The 24,537-nt window shown below is 38.5% G+C and overlaps 1 protein-coding gene across 2 annotated transcripts in view; it reads left to right on the top strand.

Moving 5' to 3' along the window:
• MTDH (metadherin) overlaps positions 1-11,929 on the top strand; it is a 33,104-nt gene extending 21,175 nt beyond the window's left edge. The window contains exons 9-13 of one of the 2 annotated variants that reach the window (XM_032689891.1): positions 83-207; positions 764-883; positions 3,385-3,504; positions 7,318-7,477; positions 9,061-11,929. In XM_032689891.1, coding sequence (XP_032545782.1) covers positions 83-207; positions 764-883; positions 3,385-3,504; positions 7,318-7,477; positions 9,061-9,131 — 596 coding nt within the window. In that variant the 3' untranslated portion in view covers positions 9,132-11,929. The remainder of the gene's footprint in view (positions 1-82; positions 208-763; positions 884-3,384; positions 3,505-7,317; positions 7,478-9,060) is intronic. The other variant, XM_032689900.1, reaches the window with a different exon arrangement.
• Positions 11,930-24,537: the final 12,608 nt, after the last annotated feature.

Genomic DNA, 24,537 nt, shown 5'->3' with positions numbered 1-24,537 from the left:
GGGTTTTTTTTCATTTTTAAACTGGAAAAGAGCACCTGTAAAGTAAAGCAATATTACTGAAAAAAACTTTTAATCTTTGTAGATGGACTTTCTTCAGCTGATCCCAGCTCTGATTGGAATGCACCAGCAGAGGAGTGGGGAAACTGGGTAGATGAAGAAAAAGTTGCTTCTGTTCCTCAGCGTGAAGAGAGATCTGATATTCAGAAGGTAAAAGGTGGTATTTTCTCCTTAGCACCAAGACTTTGCCCTTACCACTGCCATTTCTTGAAGTAACTTAGAGTGGTGATAAAAGTAATCTCTCATCTCTTTTACACTGATAAGAATAGCACAACTGTGTTTGTTGTGTACACAGAGAAGGAAAATGCTGTATGTTGGTACTAAGAAAAGAGAAGTAGCTCAGCTCCATGTTAAATCTTACTGTCTCACAGTAATTAGAGGGATTACCTTATCAGTGTAGACTGAGAGGATTTAGATCTGTTTTCATAAATACTTCTTAACAGTATTTAATTCTCAATATGAAAAACAGCATTTCCATGCCACCAGTACACGGTGCTCTGTTGCCTTTTCCCTTTCCAACTCCTCTACCTGTATTACCAGATAGCATGTAAAGAATGTGGTCTTCCTAAAATGAACTGAACAGATAAGGCTGTTTACACTTGTATATGCAACTAAATTCCTTCTAACTATTAATTTGTGTTTAGTCTATAGAAGGCATGTTTCGTTGTCATTTTAAATGCTAAATACCTTCTGTTCCCATACAAAGATTTCAGATAATGAAAGAGAAAAAGCAGAGCCAATTCTTCAGAGTTCTGCAAGTGGCAAATCCAAAAAAAAGAAGAAGAAAAAGAAGAAGCAGGGGGAAGAAGCTAACTCTCCTGCACAGGTAAAATCTGGATGGTTTGAAAGGCAGTTGTGAGGAATTCATAGAATTGCCTTATCTTTGTATATTAGCATCTTAACCAAAAATTATTTTCCTTATGGTGTTATTAATTTCCTTATGGTGTTGGATTGTCTACTATTGTTTCTCAAGAATTAAAGTAATTCTTCTTTTACTAGTATTTCCTTAATTTGTTGTATTCACAGGTCAAATGTGGAATAATTCGTAATTTTGCTAGGTTTAAGAAAAGCATGAAATATGGGATCTATTTATCCTGAATTATTTATTTTCTATCATATCTGGATTCTGTACTGTAGGGATGCTTCCAGGAGGAACTGTCCTCTGCATGGGAAGCCTTCTCCTCATGTCCTTTCAAAGACAGCTGCCTTGGTGAACATAGCTAGCTAGCAGAATGAAAGAAATTTAAGTTCTCTTAAACTTTCAATTCTGTGAGAATATAGTGGTTTTCGTAAGTACTGTTGTAACTTGATATATCTGAAAGTCTCAATGCCTCAAACTCAATGGGCGGAGCTACTCTGAGTCAGATTTTAACAAGGAAGAGAATATTTTCAAACTGAGGATGGTTGGAGTTTTCTGTGTTACTTAAATAGCTTTTGAAGATTACATTGAAACACATTTGTAAAAATAGCGAGAGCAGATTGCACTTCACTTGGCAATTGAATCATGTTTGAATAGATGAAAACAAGTACTTTCCTAATAGGAAAAAGCTTTTAATAGCTCATTATCAGATTACATCCTGCATCTGCTTGTAGTGACAGCCATTCATAGCTTACATTCTTTACAAAATGATCAGTGTTCAGTGAAATCTGACTAGGTGGATTGGAGAGGGGAGAAAGCAAAACTTCAGTCATACTTGCTTTGGATTTGCTTTTATGGTTGTCACATTTTTCAGTCTGAGATTGTTTTAAAACAATTTTAAAATGTTACATTCCTGCTACATAAAATTCTCTTTTCAAGTTGTCTGTTTGGAGGTGGAGCTTGTGTCAATTTGCAGTGTTTCTTTTGAGGCAAATTTGAGGCAATTTGCAGTGTTTCTTTTGAGGCAGATTCAATCTAGGGTAACTAGGACTGCAGCTTTTTTGTAATTGCAATCTGTTCTGGGCTCTACAATGACTCTGAGTGTAAGTCAAGATTAATAGGTTATGGTTAACAGGTGTTTGTGGGTATCCTGGATGGATGTTACAGTCAGTGAGGGCATTCTGAATTTGGTTTTTTTCCATTGCTTGTGAGCTGTCTTTTAAGTGGTATATCTCAAATGGAGTTCTACTGTCCATATTAACATAATCAGATTCACTTATTCTACGTATTAGTCTCCAAGCACTCAATTTTGTTACTTTTTCTTTCAGTCCATCAGTCTATGAAACCATAAGTTTACAGATGAGAATTTATCTGTACTAAATTTTTATGTAAAATTGAGGGTGTTGCTTGATAGGAGCTGACAGAACTCCCAATACATCACTGAAGTTATCCTTTTTATAAGAGTTTACTAATTTAACTTGCCAGTCCTACTTCAAACTCACTTAAAATCTGTATATTTATTCTCTGAAAATGGAACACCTTCATTTAAACAGCTTCATCTTTCTCATTGACTTTACTTAAATGTTCACACTCTTTTTTTGCCTTTAGTGTTTGTCAAAGCAGTGGAAGCTAACTTAAGAGCTAGGTGTAAGGCAATGTGTTCTTTCCTGTCAAGAAGCAACAGACTTAGACTGTGACTGCATTTTTATAAGGTTCCAGTGGAAGTAAGTGAAGGAACAGTGTTTCAAGAGGTACTTCCAGTTTAAAATCTGAGACCTGTGTACTATTTACTCTTTACCACCGTGGGATTCTTCTAGTCCTATAAAGAAGTGTAACTACTCTAATTCCACACGTAAAATGAAAACTTTCCACCATTAGAGTGTTTAAGGAGTAAAAGTCTTGGATACTTTTAATATATTTTCTGGTTTTGTACTGAAGTTTGTTTTACAGGCATCATTGGCAAACTAAATTGGGTTGCAAAAATATTAAAACTTAATAATAGACGACTGTGCAGGTTAATATGCAGCGCTTGCATTTTAAAACTTTCTGTGTGTAACAAAGCACAGAATTGGGAGCAGTCAAGTGTCATTGTGATACTTTTGCAAAGTTTTTAGAGTAAGTTCAGTTTAATTTCACATCCTTATAATTTAACAGGAGTGTGAAGTGTAGTTCATTCTCAGATTGTGATTTTTATTAGTAAACTGTATGAAGAATACTGCTTTCTGGGCTTTATTGGATTCTATGGGTATTTTTTTATTATGTTCTATAAATTTTGAGTGTTAGCCTAGGCTAATTTTAGCCCACTACTTTAATTTTTTTAATAGATTTTCTTAGTTATAGAAGTTAGTATAGAAGTTATAGAAGCTATAATAAAATTATGGCAACAAAACTCATGCAGGGAAGAAGAGTCAGAACTTGACTGCAAACACAGGCTCTTCTTTTTTCCCCTCCCACACCCCTTTTTGTAGGACACTGAAGAACTGGATAGAGAAGCTGGAGAGGAATTTCAGGAGGATACCTCAAAAGTTCAACCACAGCAGGAAAGAGCTTTTTCTCTGAAGACCATAAGTACTAGTGAACCAGCTAAGGTAGGGATGCAAAATTTGGTTTATGTTACAATTGGATTTGGAAGTACTGAAGTCCTTTCAAAGATTAATTTGTATGGATAAGGTTACACGAAGAATACTGTTGCAGGCTAAACGCTTACGAATGTAAAGGTAATTGAGAAATTGAATTTCAGATAGATATCATTTATAAGTTTTAAAAAATATATCTGCTCTGAAAAGCAGTATCTTCCAAATCAGTAGTCACTTTTTTGACTGGCAAGTTTTGTTCTCGTTTGAATTATTCAGGCAATAGGTGAAAACTTTGAAATCCGGAAACATAAGAACTAAAAGTTCTGAGCACAAGACTAGTAGGATATTCTGCTGTTTTCTTGCAAAAGAATGAAGTGTTATTGACTTACTATATTCCATCTTAAATGCTGTCTAAAATTGATTTTTTGTAGCTATAACGAACTTAGTCTTAGTGACTGAGTAAGAAAAGGTTTTATGTGAACCAATTCACAAACTGTTTACTTCAAAATTGAAACATACTCTAGTGAATACAAGTTCTCTTTCAATCTTTCTCCAAATAGCAGCTTTCTCAGATACTGCTACCCTACAAACTGTCACACTGTAGGATATGTAAAGTATTTAATATTTCTGTTGACACTGATTTTGTGTTCCATAAAAAGTGAACAGTACTAGTGAGGCAGCAGTTCAGTACCAGAGAGTATATGTCAGAATACTGAGTTTAAGTGCTAAGCATTAGTTTTGTAAGGATAACAAGGTGTTAAGATTCAAGTGAAAATGCTAGAATGAAATCTATTACAAGAGGATGCAGGTCACCAAAGAAAAAGTACAGAAGTGTGTTGAAAATGTGTCTTGAAAAGTACATTCATTCACACATACTTAAGGCTCATTAAAAATACCCTACATCCAAGTGGAGTTTTACTACAGTTATTTAGTTTAGATCAGTTCAACCTTTATTCAAGGTTAGCAACTAGCTACCTATTCTATCTGACCAGTGCATAGCTGGTTTTAGAGGTGGTTTTTTGAAGCTGTATTTGAAAAGATATCTGCCTGTGTGCGCAAGGGCCTTTATTCCCGTTAGTGTCTGGGTTTTTTTAAAAAAACTTAAAAGCAAATACATTGCTTCATTTTAGAAGCTTTAGTTGAAAATGTGTAGACAGAAAGCTTGGGTTGTGACATCAAGGTGGGTTTTTCTGGCATCTAGAAAGAGGCGTACTGGTGCATCCCAAAAGACTAACTTTTGCTGTTCAGAAATCTAAATTGATTTGAAATGTATCAGCAGTTAGATTTTATTTTTTCTCACAAGCTGTTGACACTGTCAAAATACAAGCCCAGTTTCAGCAGACTTTCCTCAGTTCTTTAGTGTTTATAATCATACCAAAATTCCTAGGTGATTTGGCGATGTAGACCCACACTGTGCTATTTTTGAGGGGCTCGAGAGCTTCTGTTACTCTTGAATCTTAAATTCAGTCTGTTCATATACGTGCCTATGTATGTCTGTAAGTGGTGACTGAATTAAACTTGGTATGGGGGAAGAGGATAAATGAAACTATTACTAGCATTCTCTGGAACTGGAGTTGATAAAGGACAGCTTGCGAATTGTTGTATCTGACAATGCAGATGGTCTGTCAGTCTTTATCAAATCTCCTTGCCATCAGATTTGGCTTCATTGTAATTTCACACAGGCAGAGATGCCTTCCAATATTGTTTGGCTCAGCTGTTCCAAAAAGTTTTAGAAACAATCTGTGACTGATGTGTGAAATGGATGACTTGAGTTTCCAAGGTAGGTAATTTAGTCTTGCTTGAGCAAATGCTCCAAAACATGAGAACCAAATATAAGGGAAAATAAACTGAGTACAAATAAGTTACTATTTAGGATATCCTCATAGATACCAGAAACACCTGAGTGTTGAACATTTCTGTTTCACATCACACTATTTTTCCCATATTATACATTGGGCTTCATTGAAACTTTTTGCATTTTATCAGCAGGCATGTTTTAGTTTTAAATGAAGAGATATCTTTGGAAATCCTTCATTTGTAATGCTTCGACAAGTTACTACTTCATTACTAAATCATATAATTATGCATATAACTATTTATATCTTCAAGTAGGCTTTATTCATTGTTACAGGTCTACTTTCTGAACGGATTTGTTAACAGAGAATATCCTAGAAAAGAGTAGTACCCAATTTTTAATGTTTGGTATCACTACCCACTGTTCTGTATCCAAAATTTAGATAGAAATATTTGGAAAAATGTCCAGATAGTGCTATATGTACCCATATCATTACATTGTCAGTAATACTGCGTGCTGTAATATTCAAGCTGCAACATGTTTGTTAGTCAACCTAAGAGAGCTGAGCCATTAAAATCTTAATTGAGTTTCTTTACCTGCTGGTGGAATGTGGCTGTCCTAACAAAACTATTATACCAGTTACCTGAATTCATTACCTTGCACTAGAAACTTTATGTCCTCCTTTTGTTTTAGAAACCACATTTCATTGTGCTAAAGCTCCCTTGTTTATGTAGCTGATGATTGCTAACCATTAGGCAACATTAGAATTGCTAAGCTTGGAACTCCTGTAGAATGGGAATTCATTTTATCAGCATGGTTGATATATTAAAAAATATTTGAGATTACTAATTTTTCAGTAGATTAAGAGAAATACTGCAATTATAGTTATTAAAAAAACTTGTTTCAGTCTGTGTAAGGGTACAGCAAACTATTCATAAAAGGTTAGAGAACTGCTATCCTCTAAATTCATGTGTTTGTTTTTTTCAATTAAAGTTGTTTAATTTCTTGCTTAGTGTGATTTGATTAAAAGAAAATTATATCTTTTTGCTCTTTTGTATATTCTGACTGAATTTTTGAGATGCTTGCATTATAGTGATGGAAACAGTACAAACTGGTGACTGTAACGTAGGATCTGTGTACATCTGCATCAAGGGCTGGGTGTAGACTTCACTGTTTTGATGTCAGAGTTCCAGGTCTTGGCTGTTGTGGCACAACTACAGACATGACTTGTTAATAACATCCTAAAGTTTGGGTTTTATTGCTTGGCTAAGACACAATTCTAATACCTTCTTTTTTGAAGTTTGTCATTTGTTGACTTGCTGTGGGATCGTACTTTTTTTATGTTCTGACTTTCCTATTGGAATATAAAAATTTTTTTCTGTTTTGCTCTAATTTTAATTACAATAAGTGCTACACACTAAGTTAGTTATGTCTTGTCTTTGTAGTGGGAACCTTCAAAACCGACTAGATAGCTGGAAAATACTGCGAGTATCTTGGCAGTTATTTCTCCAGTAGTTTCCACTGAAATACTTGCTGACTGCTCTCGCAAATATTTGTTATTCTAATAGAAGCATACAGAGTGTTTTGAGCAGTTGATAGGAATGACTGCAAATCCTTTTTAAATAAAAGTTTGATTTGAGTTTTGAGTTGTGTATTTGGCCTGTTTGCCTTGCAACCAAATGCATATGTGTCACTGTCTTACATCTCTCTTGAATAACTATTCAAGAATCTTTTTTATGATCTTGGTGATTTCTAGATTGTTTTCCCTTTTTTTGCATGTGATATATTTTAAGAATTAATTTGTGTGGTTTATATTTGCTTCTGTGCAACTAAAAGTTTTAGCACTAGATGGCAGTCCTAGTATTACAGCCTCAATTTAAAATTTTGAAGGATTTTAATACTGGCTTAATTTTGCAATGCCATCTTCTCAGCAGCTGCTAAGTATACTGCTAAAATAACACCACGTAAGAGTAATTATTTTATATGACTTAAAAAACTTTTGGAAACTTTTTTTTCTGTTTCTCAAATAGTCTGAGGAGGCTCCTTCACTTGCTGTTTCTACTGAGCCATCTGTAATTGTATCAGAGAGCAATTCTGACAAGATCGTTTCCCAAGTGCCACAGATGCTGCAAGAGACAGATGTTTCTAGTCCTAATATTAAGCAAAACAGTGTGCCTCCTCCTCCACAGAGTAAGTATCTCTTGGTGCAGTTCCTTTGTCTGAATTCAGTGTGCTTTTTCCCCATAGAGCGTGTACAGTCAGAATGCCTTGCCCTGGGCTTTGAGTTTTAGAGTGCCATATTGGGTACTTGTGTATCTCATTTATACATCTTGCCATGTTTTTAACTTCCTCTGAATTACTTTGATAGATTTGTTTTCATTGTGAGGAAAAACTGGCTTCATATGCTTGAATGACTGAAAATGTCTGTTGGGCTTGTCCAGTCCTTAACAGACATTTGGAGGTACTCATGTACACCATGAGGACTTGAGCTCCATGCTGCGACTAAGGAGTTCTACCAACACTGTTTCAAAGGCCTGCCTGTGTGCCTTCGGTGGAGAACAGATGGCTGCTGACATAGCAGTTGACAGGATATTTAGCTACCAAAAATCTTGAAAAAATACAAACAATTCAATTTTCAACCTACTGGGGTTTTTTGACTTCTCAACTTAGCTCGTTAGCATCTTTTTCTGTATGCTCCCACGTAATCGTATAGGAAAACAGTTGCTTATATTGTAATAGAAAGGTATTGAGTGATGGACTTATTTCTTTGTTGTAGCTTAACAGCACATAGATCAGGCTGAATTGCTGCAGGTATATTGGTTTTTGAAAATATGCTGTGCCCAAAAATGTCAAATGTAACTTCTTGTTGTACGCTGCAACAGTGCTTCTACCGAAGTGCTCACACAGTAATATGGGAAAATTAGAAAGGAAGTCAGGATGTGAAAGGCATTGGTTAAAAAAAAAAAAGTTGTTTTGAATCAGACTTTTTAATGAAATTAACAAATACTGACAATCCATAATAAGTTCCTGGCTAATTGTTAAAGGACTAAATGAGTTTTTAATGATTGCAGAATTATGACTTCATAATAATGGTCTCCTTCAACTGCAGTAATTGTCTTCTTGGTTTTCAATACATGAAACAATCGAATCTTTCAAGTCAATGTGTCAGTTGATGCCTTTTTGTTCTGGCTCTGAAATATGAAATCTTTTGTACTGATTCACGTCTCAGCAATTGAAAGCACATCTCTTATGTTCAGTATATACAATACTTTACTCGTTTTACCACTCTTGGCAGCTAGCATGTTTTAAGGCAGTCTGTTTTATGAAAAGAACATAGTTTCTTTTAGAACTGCATCTTTGCATAGTTCATTATTTTTAAAAAAACTCTTCTGACATGTCACATATATAGTGACTAAAACCAGTGTAATCTGGTAAAAGTGAGCATTTAATGTCAATTGTGTACATGTACATTATTTTTTAGTTAACCAGAAAATAACAGTGACTCTTCTGTAAATAATAGATGTGCAAAATGAATGACTTTTGTTGTGTATCACTCTGTGTTTGTGGGGTTAAAAAGTAGGTTGAAATTGGCAAATGTTGGTTTAGATGTACTTCAAATTAAACTATTTGGAAGAAGCAGGTGAATAGAACTGCTAGTTGATTGTTCTGAATTACTTCATAATAATATCCTGTGTACTATCCAGGATTATAAAAGTTACAATTCTATGTAAACATACTCAGTCCTAACACTGTAGCTATGTTTTGTTTTTTAGCGAAGTCTGAAGAAAGCTGGGAATCCCCCAAACAAGTTAAAAAGAAGAAAAAAGCAAGAAGGGAAACGTGAGGTTCCTGAGATGGACATGTGTTGCTGAATATTGTCATGAAGATTATGCTGTTTATGCAATAATTTGTGAACATGTACAGAATTTTATAAAAATTTCAAACACTTTTTAAAAACAGAACTGCTGTGAACACAAACATCTTTAAAAAGGAATCATATGAAAGTAACTTTATGATATAGCAAACAGAACATGCTACATTTGAAAGACATTCTGAAGAGTCTGTTTTTCCAACTTTTGGAGAGAGATCTTAATTAAAAAAAACTGGTTTTACAACACAGTGCCCTGTTTACAACAGATTATACTCTCATCTACAGCTGCGGATAAAAGATTAATTTCAAGGAAGGGTTTTCTGTAAAAATAATTGTCTGTACAGTAGTGGGTGTTTCTTGCCTCTCTTATGAGTGATGCATTAGAAGCACAGAATGTCAACCATCTGAATTTGTTTCATGCCTAAATCAAAGTGCTTTGATTAAATACATAATCTGCCATATCTTTACAGTAAGTTGGTTAGCAAGTCTGCTAGCTGTTACAGGAATCACAAGTGCAAATCATTAACCATTTGTACAGTGAGACCTTCATGGTTTATTATATGAAGTTAACACAATAAAACTGCTTTGGGTTAAAAGTTTGAGAATGTGATTTGAAACTTGAGTATGGTTCATGAAGTTATTTTTTATAATGTCTACTACCTTACTTGAATTATTGAAGATAACAGTATATTTTTAAGAATGCAGTAATGTGCATAAAATTGGTTTTCTCCTTCATTCCTTACAGTTCTTGGTTGATTCAGAGTCCTATCTAAAACTGTATTCTTTTCACTTTTAAACTCATGGAATGAACTGAAATGAAATGTTTCCTTCCCTTAACACTTGTTAACTTAGCATACCAAATTCTGTTATGTCTCTATTACTAAAAGAAAGCAAAGTTAATTTTTCACTCTCAAATTATTTGGGATCTCAAAGATCTGTTGGAGAACTGGAGTAGCTTCAGACAGCTTTAATTGACATTGTCAAGACCAGTTATCAGGAACACATTTTTTTACTGCCTTAACCTGTAGTATGTAGAATGTGTCTAGACTTCTGGACAGGAGTTAGTGTTTTTATATAAAAAAAATAAAAAATGATGCAAGTATAGCAGTTGTAAAATAAAGACCATTTCCCGCTTGAAACTGTTAATTAAAATGGCATTTAAGATGTGTTGTCATTTTCAGGCACTGTGTAATGACATGGTATCCAACTGGCAGATGTGTTTGTGTCTGTAGGGCACATGCTCAGCCATGTGCACTGTAAATAGCCTTTACAAATATCTGTTTAATAAGGATGGTAGTTAACATCACCTGGTAAATTCAGTTGAAGAAGAGCCAAGATTTGTTTTCAAATGTTGGCTTCTGGTTTTGTGGCACAAACAGAATTATTAACAGCTGTAATGAATGGTACTGATCAACAATCTTGTACTTACTGTACTCAACTGCAGTTCGACAGTGTTTCAGGGCAAGAACAGGTAATGCAGCAAGCTGGGTTTGATTGTACTGAAAATGCACCTTGCTAATTGAGAGCTTTCCTGATAAATGGATACTCACTTGCACAGGTATTAACCCCTGTATATCAGGAACATATGACACTCTAAATTCATTTGTTAAAATAAATTGAGCATATTGACAGTATTGATTTATTTACTGGGAGGGAGTAATGCTTGAGAGTGATATCTGTCAAGATTCATGTAAAATAAATTTAGAACTGATGTACAACTTTTCAAGGAGTATCTTAAGGCAAACATGAAAAATAGGATATTATGAAATCATGCAGCGTCCTTTGCATGTAAATATGATAATTTTACGTGTGGTCTTCATAGTAAAGGTTAAAAGAATACCCTTTGAATTCAGGTTTTTAATGTATGTCTGAAATGTCTGTTTCCAATCTGTATGTTGTGCTACGAGCCTCTTTTGTAGAAAATACAAAGATTTTATGTAATGAAAGAGATTGCCCCCAAGGGCTTTCACTGCATAAATTCTTTTTTCCTCTTGAAGATAAAATTGGTGATATTTCTGGGTTAGTAAGTGCTAGCTCTTGAATAGCTTGTCATTCTGGAAAAAGAAACAAATTAGCTAAAACATAGGAACCCTGCTAATTAACTGCTACTGCTAAGTGGGATCATATAAATACATAGCCTTCCTTCCAAAATATTGTTATCTATTTAGCAGCACCTCTTACTGTTTTCTTAATGTGCAGTTTCAATGTCTTAGAAAGCGAAACTTGCTTTATTTGACATTCATTAAAGAGGTAGTAACTGTATATCATATTGTCTATAAATAGAAACTTGGTTATCTGTGTACTGTCATGTTTCTATGACTAAAGCAGTGGTTAGTCTTAATGATACACTGAATCCAGACTTTGGTACTTGGATAGAGCGAAAAACACCATTTAAGGAAACTTAAAAACTTAAAATTTTTTTTTCTTCTTTTTTTCTTTTTTTTTTTTTGAATGCATGGAATGGTTCCATAAATCCAGTATGTTGTTTTTTTCTAAATACTCTGGAATTATTTGTATGTGTAATTTAAACTTGTGATGATGTGTAATTGGATAGTCATGGCATATTTTTATTTCTTTAGTGGGGAGGGAAAGGTGTACAGAATTCATATGTGCTTGTTACAAAGGTAACTGCATTGGTTTGGAGGGGGGTGAAAACTGTATTTCTGATGCCCTTTTAGAAGTCTAAAGAAAAAAGTGCAAGAAAAGAGCACTACTTTAATATTTACTAAGAAAGAATGTACATATTAAAAACATTTCAAAATTTATAGAAATACTTCTAGTACTGTTGTGTTGTAACTGAATTGTATCTCATTTGAAGCTGCCCTATTAACAGTTCCTAGCCATGGGATCGTCCTGTGAACAAGGCTTTTGAAAAGTGCAGACAGCAGAGTATATGATTTAAGCAGACTTTCATCTGTTATTAATCATAGTTGTTTTGCTTTTAACTCAACTTGGTTGCCAGTCAAGATTTCAGCTGTTAAAAAACCACATCTCTTGCAGCCACTTGTACTTGTGAGTCTCCTTCTGGTGACCACTGAGTACCAGTGAAGAGCAGTTCCAGTTTTTCAGGCCAGTACTGAAAGATTTCTTCATTGTTCTGCTGTGAATGGAAGGGAAAAAACCCTAAAACATTAAATTGCTTCTTAAAATATTCTGCTAAAAATATTTTACTGTTAAAATTCTGAGTGAATTGCTTCATTTAAGAACATCAGCCAAGTGAATTTGGGTGGGGGGAAGGACCAGGAAAGGCTGCATGACCGATAGTTCTTGTAAGTCATGTGGCAACACAATAGATTTTATTTGCCGCAGGACTAACAGAACTGCTGTTAATTGAGATGGACATTGGGAGCAAAGTGGGACAACTTCTATTTTTTCATGGGTGGAGGGTGGGAGTTATTGTTATCTGTATTTTATATCACATTATTAATGGTTCACGGGTTGTTCCTGTTGAAACTTGGTTGCATTACTAAAATTGTCTAGTCTCCATAGTGGGTCCCTTCAGTTGAGGAAACTATTGAACTTCTGCTGTTCTAAATTTCTGGCTAGTTGTACCAAAGTGAAGGTCTCTGGTGCACTGCAAATCAGTTTCTTTACTGAAACTGTGATGTCTTTAATGTTGGTGTATTTCTGGAAAAGAGGAATGCATTTAAAACTCTTAACATGAAACTCATGGCTTCAGGGTTTTATACAATGCTCTTAAACAAAAATGCCTAGGAACATCAGCTCAAAGATGTACATTTTCTGTGTTAATTGTAGCATCAAGTGATCTCTTAACTTGCCTCAGTGTTTTTAATTCAGTCCATGGTAGAAGGTAAGTCATGGATCACTCAGAACCGGATCACCACAATGAACTCAGAAAACTGACTAGTTTGAGATGATTCCCTGTCTTCTACACACACGGTATTTCCCCTCTTCAATAGGCTCTGACTTGGAGTTAAGTGATTCCTTATTTCAGATATCTGGTGAAGTATAAACCAAATATGTTGTTACTGGGAGCTGCTCTTTTTTTTTTTTTTTTTTTTTTTTCAGAGGCCATTCTGACAAAGGCTGCTACAGTTTGTTTTTCATGACTACTATTTCCTTGGCCATCCTTGCCTACATAGCTAACAAATGAAGTTGTGCCTTGAACTATGTCTGCAAGCAAAGCTCTGGATAGGAGATAACTCCTCTCTGATGTGATTCTGTAACTTGGTTTTGCTCTCAGTCAGCCAGGCTTCGTAGCTTTTGAAGAGGCATGTGACCCTGGAGACCAGTGCCTTTCTGACTTGCAGCCAGTTAGCCAAAACAGTAGGAGCTGAATCAACTGATGGTCTGTCTGCAGCTGAGTGGCTGGGTGTATATCCAAGGAGATGTGCAAGGTTTGCTTCTGCTCTGTCTCCAAAGGCAGTGTGAAAGATTGGTAACCTCCCATTTTCACCTGTATGCAGAGGCAGTTATTGAGGGGGGGAAATACCTGCAGCCATGTCTGAAATTCCTGCAGAGTGAGTTTTCTCAAGAAGGAAGGGATTCCATGAGAAGCTTCCACAGAAGCGAGTGAGTGCTAGCAGTTTTTAAGAACACACTTCTGAAAGCACAAAAACAGTTAATCCCCTTTAAAGATAAGGGAAGTAGGTGGAGCAAGAGACTCCCTTGGCTTAACTGAGAGCTTCTGAGTCTGCTCAAAAGCAAAGCATACCAGAGATGAAGAAGTGGATAAATACCTGTTGAAAACTACGTGGACATTGCTAGGGCATGCAGAGATGCAATTAGGAAAGAAAAAGCTCAGCTGATGATGCAGTTAGACAAGAATAAGCTGAGCTCAAATTGAATTTGGCCAGAGATGTCAAAAACTACAAGAAAGGGTTCTTCAGGTACAGAAGTGACAGGCAGAAGGAAAATACCATCCTGCTGATGAACAAGAGAGGTGAATTAGTCACTAACAATGCTGAAAAGGCAGAGGTTCTCAACGCTTCCTTCACTTCTGTCTTCACCAGCACTGCTGGGCCACTGGCCTTGGGAAGAAAAATCCAGGCTGAGGCAAACACAGATCCGCTAATGTCAGTGAAGAAGGAGAGAATATGTGAGCTATTTCAGGATCTTGACCCCTATGAATCAATGGGACACCTGCCTGAAGGTGTCAGGAGAACTGGCTGATACCATTGCAAGGCTGCTCTCCATAGGCTTTGAGAAGTTGTGGAGTTGGAGGGATGTCCCAGAGAACTGGAAGAAGAATGTCACTCCCACCACAAAGAAGGACTTAAATGAGGATTCAGGAAATTAAAGGCGCATCAGTCTTGCTTCAGTCCCTGGGAAAATTGTGGAATGAATCCTCCTGAGGGCTATCATATGAAGCATGGGACTGGGAAAAGCCAGCACAGATTCATCAAGGGCAAATCATGCTTGACAAACGTGATGATCCTTTGCAACAAAGTAATTGGCTTGCTTGATGTGGGGTGAGTGGTGGGTATTGTCTACCTGGATTTCTCCAAGGCTTTCAGTACAGTTTCCCACAGCTTGCTCCTGGAGAAAGGGATGGGCTACGGTCTGGACAAGTGGCCCATGTGGTGGTGGGGAACTGGCTGACAGGCAGCACCCAGAGCTTCTTTTCAAACCAGCAACTTGTCATGAGTGGGGTCCCCCAGGGATCGATGTTGGACCCAGCGCTGTTTAATATCATCATAAGTGATCTGGAAGATGGGCTCAAGTGTACCTCGATAAGTTTCTCAATGATACCACCCTGCAAGAAGACCTGGATAGACTGGAAAAATGGGCTAACAAGAACCTGGTGAAGTTCAACAAGTGTAAGGTCTTGCACCTGGGAAAACATGACCCAGGAGTGCAGCACAGGCTGCAAACTACCCAGTTGGGAGCAGCTCTGTGGAAAGGGACCTGGGAATCCAGGTGGACAGTAAGATCAATATCAGTGAACAGTGTGATGCTGTGGCAAAGAAAGCCAACAGGATGCTGGGCTGCATCCACAAGGGCATCGCCAGCAGAGATTAAGTCATTATCCCACTCTGCTCAGCATTCATCAGGCTGTTGCCCGTAACGAAAACACAAACCAACAGAGTGCCGGTTTATGGGTGCTTTATTCGGGGCCCGGGAACCTGAGGACTAGCGTCCCAAGTCAGGATTCCGAAGACCCTCATTTTCAGTTCAGCTTTTATACCTTTACACAAACAAGTTTACGTGCAGTTTCTACATGAAAGCAGTTGCACTTAGTTACACACACAAACTCATATTTCATACTGATAACAATTGGTAATCATCTACTCTACTCATAAATCTGCTTAAGTTGTCTTAGCCCATAGAGACCCCATAGAAACTGTTCAACAGACCCTTACTATATCTAAGGTAACAAATCGTTATATACATGCTTGGTTAAATCTTTTGATTATTGTTCCTACCTCTTCAGTACATTTCATTCTCACGAACAAGGTTGCTAACTTACTACTTTGGAGTGCTGCTCTCTAGGCCTACTCTCCTACTAAGCCTTAGCCATTCTACTACTAAATTTGAATCATTCTGCAACATGTCCCCCCTTTTGAGCATTCTTCAGGCTTTTCCTGCAAGGATGCTCAAACGTAGCAATCTTCAGGCTGCAGTTTCTTGATAGGCAGGAGGTGATTCATCTTGCGGTGAGATTACTTCTTTTCTTGTTATAGCCTTCATAATGCGTCTCGTATGTTGACTTTCTTTTACAATCATTCCTAAAAGACACTTATAAGCAATTATGACTATGACAATCAATATTCCGTACTGGATAACAGAAGATATCCATCCTGACACATGAAGACCTAGGGAGCTGAATAATTCTCCTATCCAATTGTGTTCTGCTTCCTTTTGTAATTCATGAACATTTTCGTCAATTTGTTCTAATTGACTAATATCTTTCTCTACTTCTTGAGTGACATTTGGGATGTGTACACAACAACGCTCGTCCTTTGCATGCAGGTATCCACAGACTCCGTGTTCTTTCAATAGGATCAAATCTAAAGCCATTCGATTCTGTACTGTCATTCTAGTGGTGGCTTGTAGTTGCAAATTTAGATCTTTGAATCCTTTCTTAGTGACTGCCGCTAACCTTTCAGTTTGTCCCATTAATTTAAACAACATCTCTCTGTTACGGTATGTTGAGATTGGTGTAAACAAAGACTCTAATGCCCATCCAAATTTAACTCCTGCTGATGGTTCATGCCAATCTCTTAATCCCAAGTCATCCATATTTTTACTAATTTCTCTTTTTCTCCGTGGTTGTATTTCTACTGATGTTAACTTATCTTGTTTCCAGAATGGACAGAGAGTAGGTATCCCTAGTGTGACAGGTACAACTGGCCCATCTATGGGCATGTGGGTGGTCCACTGGCCATGTCCCATAACCCATACTAGGTTTCCTGGACTTCTAACTGTAGTGGTGTGACAATCAATGTTTTTCACATGTCCTTTAATAGTATGGTTGTATCCTCGACACTCACATCCTAACTGCAGGAGGGTCCTGACTGGTATTAATCCTATTTCGTCATCTGGGGTGTCACATGTATATATTCGAGTACAATTCCAATCCTCCTTTGTACGTGTTTCTGTTCTCCAATTATAATTTCCTCTATTTCCTGTAGAATAAGTTTGATTCTTTTTCCCTTTCCAGTGAATACACCACTGTACTTTTCCAATATAACTATAAGTCTCTAGTAGGCTGGGTCCCCAAATTGTTTGCCACTCTTCCATAGTTGTAGAGCTAGTAATATTTTGACATACCTCTTCTTGTTTTTCTCGTTTTATTTGGACTTGTACTTTAGAACATGGGTAGATCACTGAACCTGAGACTAAACAATTCCCTTCTAACTTTCCGATTTTCCCACTTTCTATCCAACTGAAATATCCAGGCATTTGCTCACATTGTTTCTTAGTTATTTTGTCTCTTAATAAACACGCATCTGTCATTTCATTCCATGTTTTGGTTACAAATCTGCAATTCCATGTAGTATTCTTAAACATTCTAGGGATTTCTGGTACTGGAATTATTCCCCATGGAATTGGGTCTCCTGCAGCATGAGGCATAGGGAGACATGCAGTGATTTTCATGACATTCTGTACTTTCCCAAAATCACGAATTAGGCCTACGACTAGGTTTTCTTGTTCTACTTCTCTATCTGGAATCTGCAGGTTACTTACCTGCCGGGTTATTCTTTCAATTCTTATGTGGACGGCAGTAATTCCAGTATCCCACCAGTCATCTCTACTTATCCAGCAAGTATATTGGCCCTCATCTTCTCCTCTTCGTATTTCTTTGATTTTTAAAACTATTGCATCTGCCCTCTTTTCAATCTGATGTCTCTTCCCGACTTTCAAGTTCTGTCCCTTAAACCACCACCCATATTCAGAATATTGTCCTTCTGGAATTTTGCAACTTAAAATCAGATCTCTTCCTTCCTGGGCCGGGTAAACACTGGGTTCTGGTCTGACTCTCACTCCTTGATGTGGTACAGCTACTGCTGTCCTTATCCCGTAATCTTTTTCCTCTCCACATGAGACCACACAAAGAAATGTACCTTCTGTCTTTCCTACTCTGGGATTAGAAATATTCAGCCATCCTTTACCTCCCTTACTATTTGACCACCAGCTAACTCCTTGATTTTGTGATTCCCAAGATTGATTTGCTATATTCAATTTCCACCATTTTACTTTAACTGATTTTTGACAATCATCAAATTGGAAGGTACAATTGATTTTTAAGGGAGGACCATCCCACATGTCTGATTGTTTCCTAGTGGGCATAACTCGCACTTTGGTCATCGTTTTCTGAGTTGTGTTAATCGTGTGTAATTCTATATCTCCATAATCAAAACTTTCCCAAATCCAAACTACACACATATATGTCCCTTCCATAGCTTTAAACACCTGGGGTACCTGCAGAACGGTGTAACCCTTTTGTTGTGTAGCATCCCAAACTGTCGTCACTCCTTCTGTCATGATTTGATCTTGATCTCTCCATCTCCATCTGACGTTAACATCTCTTAATTCAGCTCCCTGGTCATCAGAAAATAAACAGGTTAAATTCACATCAGTGTGCTCTGGTACAAATAAATAAGGATCTGGGGTCTCAATTCTCACAGTGGTCTCTACTAAACTCATCAACCCCAGAAATACCACGATCCTCAATGGTTGGCTCAAAATACCATCCTTGTAGGTGAGTGAGGTTCTACCGACCACGAGACTGAATCCTTCTTGATTCGGGTGTAATGGATCCAATTGTCGATTCCCTCGACCTTCATCGCCGTGTAAGTGGTCATTATCACCTGGCGAGGACCGTCCCATGTTTCCTTTAACGGTTCCACCAACCAGTTTTCCGCCAACCAGTTTTTCACATAGACTTGGTCTCCTGGAGAAATGTCATGAACCGGATTCTCTAGCGGCAGAGGCCGATTCCGCTGCAGTGCTCCTCTGAGGGCTGTGAGAGTTTTGTTTAAAGATAACACATAGTCAAACACTGCTTGATCCCCCACCACATGAGGATCTCCTTGATAGGTATCTGCATGATAGGGCTTGCCATACAATATTTCGTATGGACTTACTCCTATTCTCTCCCTGGGTTTGATCCTGATTCTCAACAAGGCAAGTGGTAATGCTTGGGGCCACTGAATTTTCGCTTCCTGACAGATTTTCTTTAATCGGTCTTTCAATGTCTGATTCATATTCTCTACCTGCCCACTGGATTGCGGTCTCCATAGTATATGGAGATTCTGCGCTATTCGTGGCTTTTGATCGATTGATAACCCTAGAGGTACCCCAAATCTCGGAATAATTTCTCTTAGAAGAGTCTTAGCCACTTCCTCTACTTGATTAGTCCTGCATGGAAAGGCCTCTGTCCATCCTGAAAAGGTACAAACATACACTAACAAATACTTATAGGATTGGGCCTTCGGTAACTTAGAAAACCCTATTTGCCAATAGTCTCCTGGTAACTGTCCTATCGGTAACTTTCCCATCTGTACCTGTCTTCTGACTACTATGTTATTTTTGATACACATGGGACACATTGCAATTACTCTTTTTGCTAGTGTTAACATCTGGTCTGAGAGAACTTCTTTTTCCAAAAATTTTACCATTGCTTCTGCACCCCAGTGGCCCTTATTATGTTCCGTTTCGAGTACTGCTTTCATTATTCTGACAGGTAAGATTACTTGTCCTGCAGGAGTAATGTACCACCCTTTAACATTTTTCCTTGCTTCTGTTATTTGAGCTAATTTCTCATCTTCTTGTGAATAATATGGTTTTTCTTTCATTTCTGCTATTGCTGGATTATTCCGAACGGGTAAAGGAGCCATCTGAGTCCATACCTCTCTCGCGGCTCGTTTAGCTGCTTGGTCAGCTTGTTGATTACCTTGAAATTCTCGTCCGGGATCAGTCTGATGTCCTCTGACATGCATTATTGCCACTGCCGAGGGCTTGTATATTGCCTCTAGCAATTGTAGAATTTCTTCTCGATATTCAATTGATGACCCTTGAGAAGTAAGAAGTCCTTTTTCTTTCCAGAGTGCTCCATGAACATGAGCTACTCCAAAAACATATTTGGAGTCAGTCCATATATTAACTCTCTTTCCTTGACTTAGTATTAAAGCTCTCACTAACGCCCATATTTCGGCCTTTTGCGCAGACGTACCTGGGGGTAGTGCGTTTGCTTCTATCACTTGTTGTAGAGTTACCACTGCATACCCAGCATACCTGGTGCCATTCTCCACAAAGCTAGATCCATCGGTATACAACTCCCAGTCCGGATCTGTCAATGGCTCATCCTTCAAGTCTCTTCTACTCGTGTAGACTTGCTCAATGGTCTCTACACAGTCATGTTCCAGGGTACCTTCTTCCTGTGTAGACCTAAGAAATTCTGCTGGGTTGAGATGGTTAGTGATTTTCAGTTCAATATCACCTTGCTCTCTTAGCAAAGTCTGATACTGTAACATGCGGCTAGATGAGAGCCAATGCCCCCCTTTTTGTTCTAAAACTGCTATGACCATGTGGGGCACGTACACCACCATGTATTTCCCCAGAGTCAATTTTCGTGCTTCTTGAATTAGAATAACCGTCGCTGCCACAGCTCTGAGGCACCCCGGCCATCCCCCACTTACTGCGTCCAGCCGCTTGGAGAAATGCCCAACCGGTCTCTTCCAGGATCCTAACCGCTGAGTGAGTACTCCTAAAGCTGTTCGTTGTCTCTCACAGACATAAAGCTGGAATTCTTTGGTTAGGTCCGGTAGTCCCAGGGCAGGTGCTTCCTGAAGGGCTCCTTTCAGTTCTTGGAACGCTTTTTCCTGCTTCGTCCCCCAGGTCAGCTTGGGTTCTTTTACTGCTTCATGTAATGGTCTGGCAGTTATTCCGAAGTTAGGAATCCACAGCCTGCACCATCTGACCATTCCTAGAAAAGATCTTAATTCTTGATTATTTCGGGGCACCGGGATAGCACATATTGCTTGCATACGGTTTGCGATCGAACGCTGGATTCTTAGAAAAATTTCACACTCCAAATAAATAACTTTCTGCCTTACTAGTTGAGCCTTTTCTTTTGAACCCCGGTAGCCTGCTTGCCCCAGCATGTTTAACAGTTCAATGGGTAGACAGAATCCTTGGTCTGTAGCCCCCAAAAAGATGTTATCTACATTTTGTGGTATTATATGTGAAAAAGGAGATTCTTTTACCTGAGTAGTCTTCCATTCTTCAAGTTCTTTTGCTAACTGATTACCAAATATCGTAGGTGAATATTTGAATCCTTGCGGTAACTGAGTCCAAGTAAGCTGTCGCTTCCGTCCAGTTTCTGGGTTTTCCCATTCAAAGGCAAAAATCTTCCAACTTTCTTGTGCCAGTGGTATGCAGAAGAAGGCATCCTTTAGATCAATCACTGTAAACCACTGAAATCTCTCAGAAACAGATGTTAACAAGTTGTAAGGGTTAACTACAACCGAGTGGATATCTTTTATGATGAGGTTTACTGCTCTCAAGTCTTGCACTAATCTGTACTTACCTTTAGGTTTTCTTACTGGAAAGATAGGAGTATTAAACTCTGACTCACATTCTTTTATTATTCCTAAAGTTAAAAATTGTGTGATCATTGGAGCTATTCCTTTCCTAGCTTCTAAACTAATTGGGTATTGTCGCACTCTAACAGGTTGAGCTCCTTCTTTTAATTCTATTCTAACTGGAGTAGCAGTTTTGGATTTTCCAGGGACCCCTGTTTCCCATACCCAAGGCACTACAGCCTGTTCTATTTCCTGCGGTATCTCTTTTCCTCTAAATTTGATATCTAGGGGTTTTAGAAACGTCTTCTCCTCTATCTGTCCTGAAACTCCTACTACCCATGCAGTTGAATCACTTAATAACCCCATCAATTTATTCATTGCCGAAAAACTAGCTCCAATATCCATTCTAAATTCTGTCAACTCTCCCTCTACTAATAATTCCTGGTAAATTCTTAACCTTTTATAATCTCCAGACACATTCCGATCCCACTCGGGATCTTCCTGCAGCACGAAATCATTTACTGTTCCTCCCTTCGCTCCAACTGCTTCCCGCAAAGGGGTCATCAATCTAGGGGGTGAGGGCGAAACGTCTGTCTCCCTTCCCCCTCCCCGTCTCTTTTCTCTACTCCTTCCCCTTTCTCTTCGCCCCCTCCGAGCCCGTTCTGCTAGCGGAGTTCTATCAAAACCACATTCTCGCCCTCTCGTTACTTCCTTATCTGAGGACGATTCTAACGGGGGCATGGTGGGTGATCGTGCCCTCCCACGTGAAGAGAAACTATCTCCCGGGGGCGCACTTGGAGTTATGCTGGGGGAGACTAACAAAAACACATCTTCCTCTGGTTCTTGACATCCTATACATTTATCATCTAATTCTTTTAACACCAACATACCACATTCCTTTTGCCATTCAGTCTTACGTTCCAAATAATAAAACAAATCTAAATACGGTATTTCATTCCACCTCTCATTCTCTCGTAAATGTTGCATCAAGGGGGTTATAATTTCCGAAGTTAATGTACCATTCCTAGGCCACTGCATTCCTTCTGTCTCATATTGAGGCCATACATTATTACAATAATCAATCAATTGTCTCTTACTTAACTCCTGTCCGAAATTTCCTTCCTTCCAATGTTTTAACAAGCAACCAAGCGGAGAATCACTAGGAATATCATTTTCTGCACAAGATAGTGCCTTAAAGGTTTTAAAAGGCATCATAGTCACGCACACTGTACATTCACACAATAAACAGTACAATACGAACAGCAAACAGTACAATACAAATAGTAAACAGTTCGATACGAACAGTATAAACCAATACCTTCCTATACCAACTTGTCAAGTCTCGCTATGAGTGACAAGTGCTGGTTCAGCGCGGCTTTCGCCCCGTCTTACGACCAGCGCCTAGGCTTCCCAATAAAACCTTTGCCCAACCCAGCGGGTAAACTCACGGTCCCGTCTTATGGGCAGGCTCCCAACCAACAAACCTGAAAGAATAAAGCACCTCCGGGCTTACCTGGATGGTTGTCCGGCGGGCGCGGGGTCGGGCACGGGTCGATGTCTCCCCAGAAATCACCTGGTTGCCGGCATGGAGTGGATCAGCTCGTGAGCCGCCCCAGCTACCCCCGGAGTCCCATCTGGGTCGCCAGAAAACTGTTGCCCGTAACGAAAACACAAACCAACAGAGTGCCGGTTTATGGGTGCTTTATTCGGGGCCCGGGAACCTGAGGACTAGCGTCCCAAGTCAGGATTCCGAAGACCCTCATTTTCAGTTCAGCTTTTATACCTTTACACAAACAAGTTTACGTGCAGTTTCTACATGAAAGCAGTTGCACTTAGTTACACACACAAACTCATATTTCATACTGATAACAATTGGTAATCATCTACTCTACTCATAAATCTGCTTAAGTTGTCTTAGCCCATAGAGACCCCATAGAAACTGTTCAACAGACCCTTACTATATCTAAGGTAACAAATCGTTATATACATGCTTGGTTAAATCTTTTGATTATTGTTCCTACCTCTTCAGTACATTTCATTCTCACGAACAAGGTTGCTAACTTACTACTTTGGAGTGCTGCTCTCTAGGCCTACTCTCCTACTAAGCCTTAGCCATTCTACTACTAAATTTGAATCATTCTGCAACAAGGCCACACCTGGAATACCATGTTCAGTTTTGGTGCCCACTATGCAGAAGAGATGTGGACAGGCTGGAGAGAGTCTAGAGAAGAGCAACAAAGATGAAACAGGACTGAGAAGCCTGTCACTGGAGGAAAGTCTGAGAGAACTGGGTTTGTTCAGCATTAAGAAGGTTTAGGGGAGACCTTATCACCACAATCCAGTATTTAAAGGGTGGATGTGGAGAAGATGAAAAGTCCCTATTTACAAGGAGATATGTGGAAAAGACAAGGGGTAATGGATACAAGTTAATCCTGGGGAGGTTCTAATTGGACACACAAGGAAAAGTTTTCACAATGAGAACAATCTCCCCAGGGAAGGTATGGATTCCCCAACATTGGACACTTCAGAGATTTTGTTGAACAGGGTGCTTGGCCATCTTGTCTAGGCAGTGCTTTTTCCAAGAAAGGTTGGATCAGATGATCCTTGAAGTCCCTTCCAACCTGGTATTCTATGATCTCTGGTTACTAGAAAGGAGGCGACATCTTTCCAAATGGGATAGAGAGAATGTTACAATTTATGAAAAGCTACACAGGGTAGATGCTAGGTTGACTGCAAGAGTTAAATCATCCTGATTTAAAGTTATCTTATTTATAGCTTCAACTAACTAAATAATATAAAGTGGAAAATTAGTAAGTTTGCTAATGAAAAGCTATTCCCTATAGGAATTTCTTATTTGTATACATTGTGATTAGGTATTTCCTTAAACTTTTTTTCCTTTAAAAAATACTCAGAGGTGCTCAGGCTGTCTAGTTCACTGTCCCTTCTTCTGAGCCTCCTTACCTTTTCTGTCGTTTGATCTGCACACATACAACTGAAAAGCTCCCAAATGTGGCTGCACCAGTGTCAACTGCTCTTTTGTTCTGCTTCCCTAGGAAGAGAAGGGCTGCCTGAAATAGGTGGTATTTCATGTATCCATAATAATCCATGCCTTGGGAGCTGAGGTATTTCAATTGTCTAGCACATGCCAGAACTCTTGTTTTCTCTATTCTTGGTTCACTTTAGTTACTCATCTTGCTTATTCAAAGCTGACTGGCAAGGTAACCTCTTCCTGACTGTAAGCTTGAAGTATCCTAACATGAGATTGTAATTGGCAAAACTGTTTTTGCAGCCAGAAGGCTTTCCTTGGAACTTCCCTTCCAGATCTTTATTCAATCTTAGGTAACTTTGTGGAACTCTCATCCAGACAAGCTGGAAGATTGTGTTCCTCA

Source organism: Chiroxiphia lanceolata, chromosome 1 (assembly GCF_009829145.1).
Source record: "Chiroxiphia lanceolata isolate bChiLan1 chromosome 1, bChiLan1.pri, whole genome shotgun sequence".
NCBI classification, from domain to species: Eukaryota; Metazoa; Chordata; class Aves; order Passeriformes; family Pipridae; genus Chiroxiphia; species Chiroxiphia lanceolata.
Note: the sequence above shows the minus strand (reverse complement) of the source record. Positions and strands in the feature narration are given on the sequence as shown.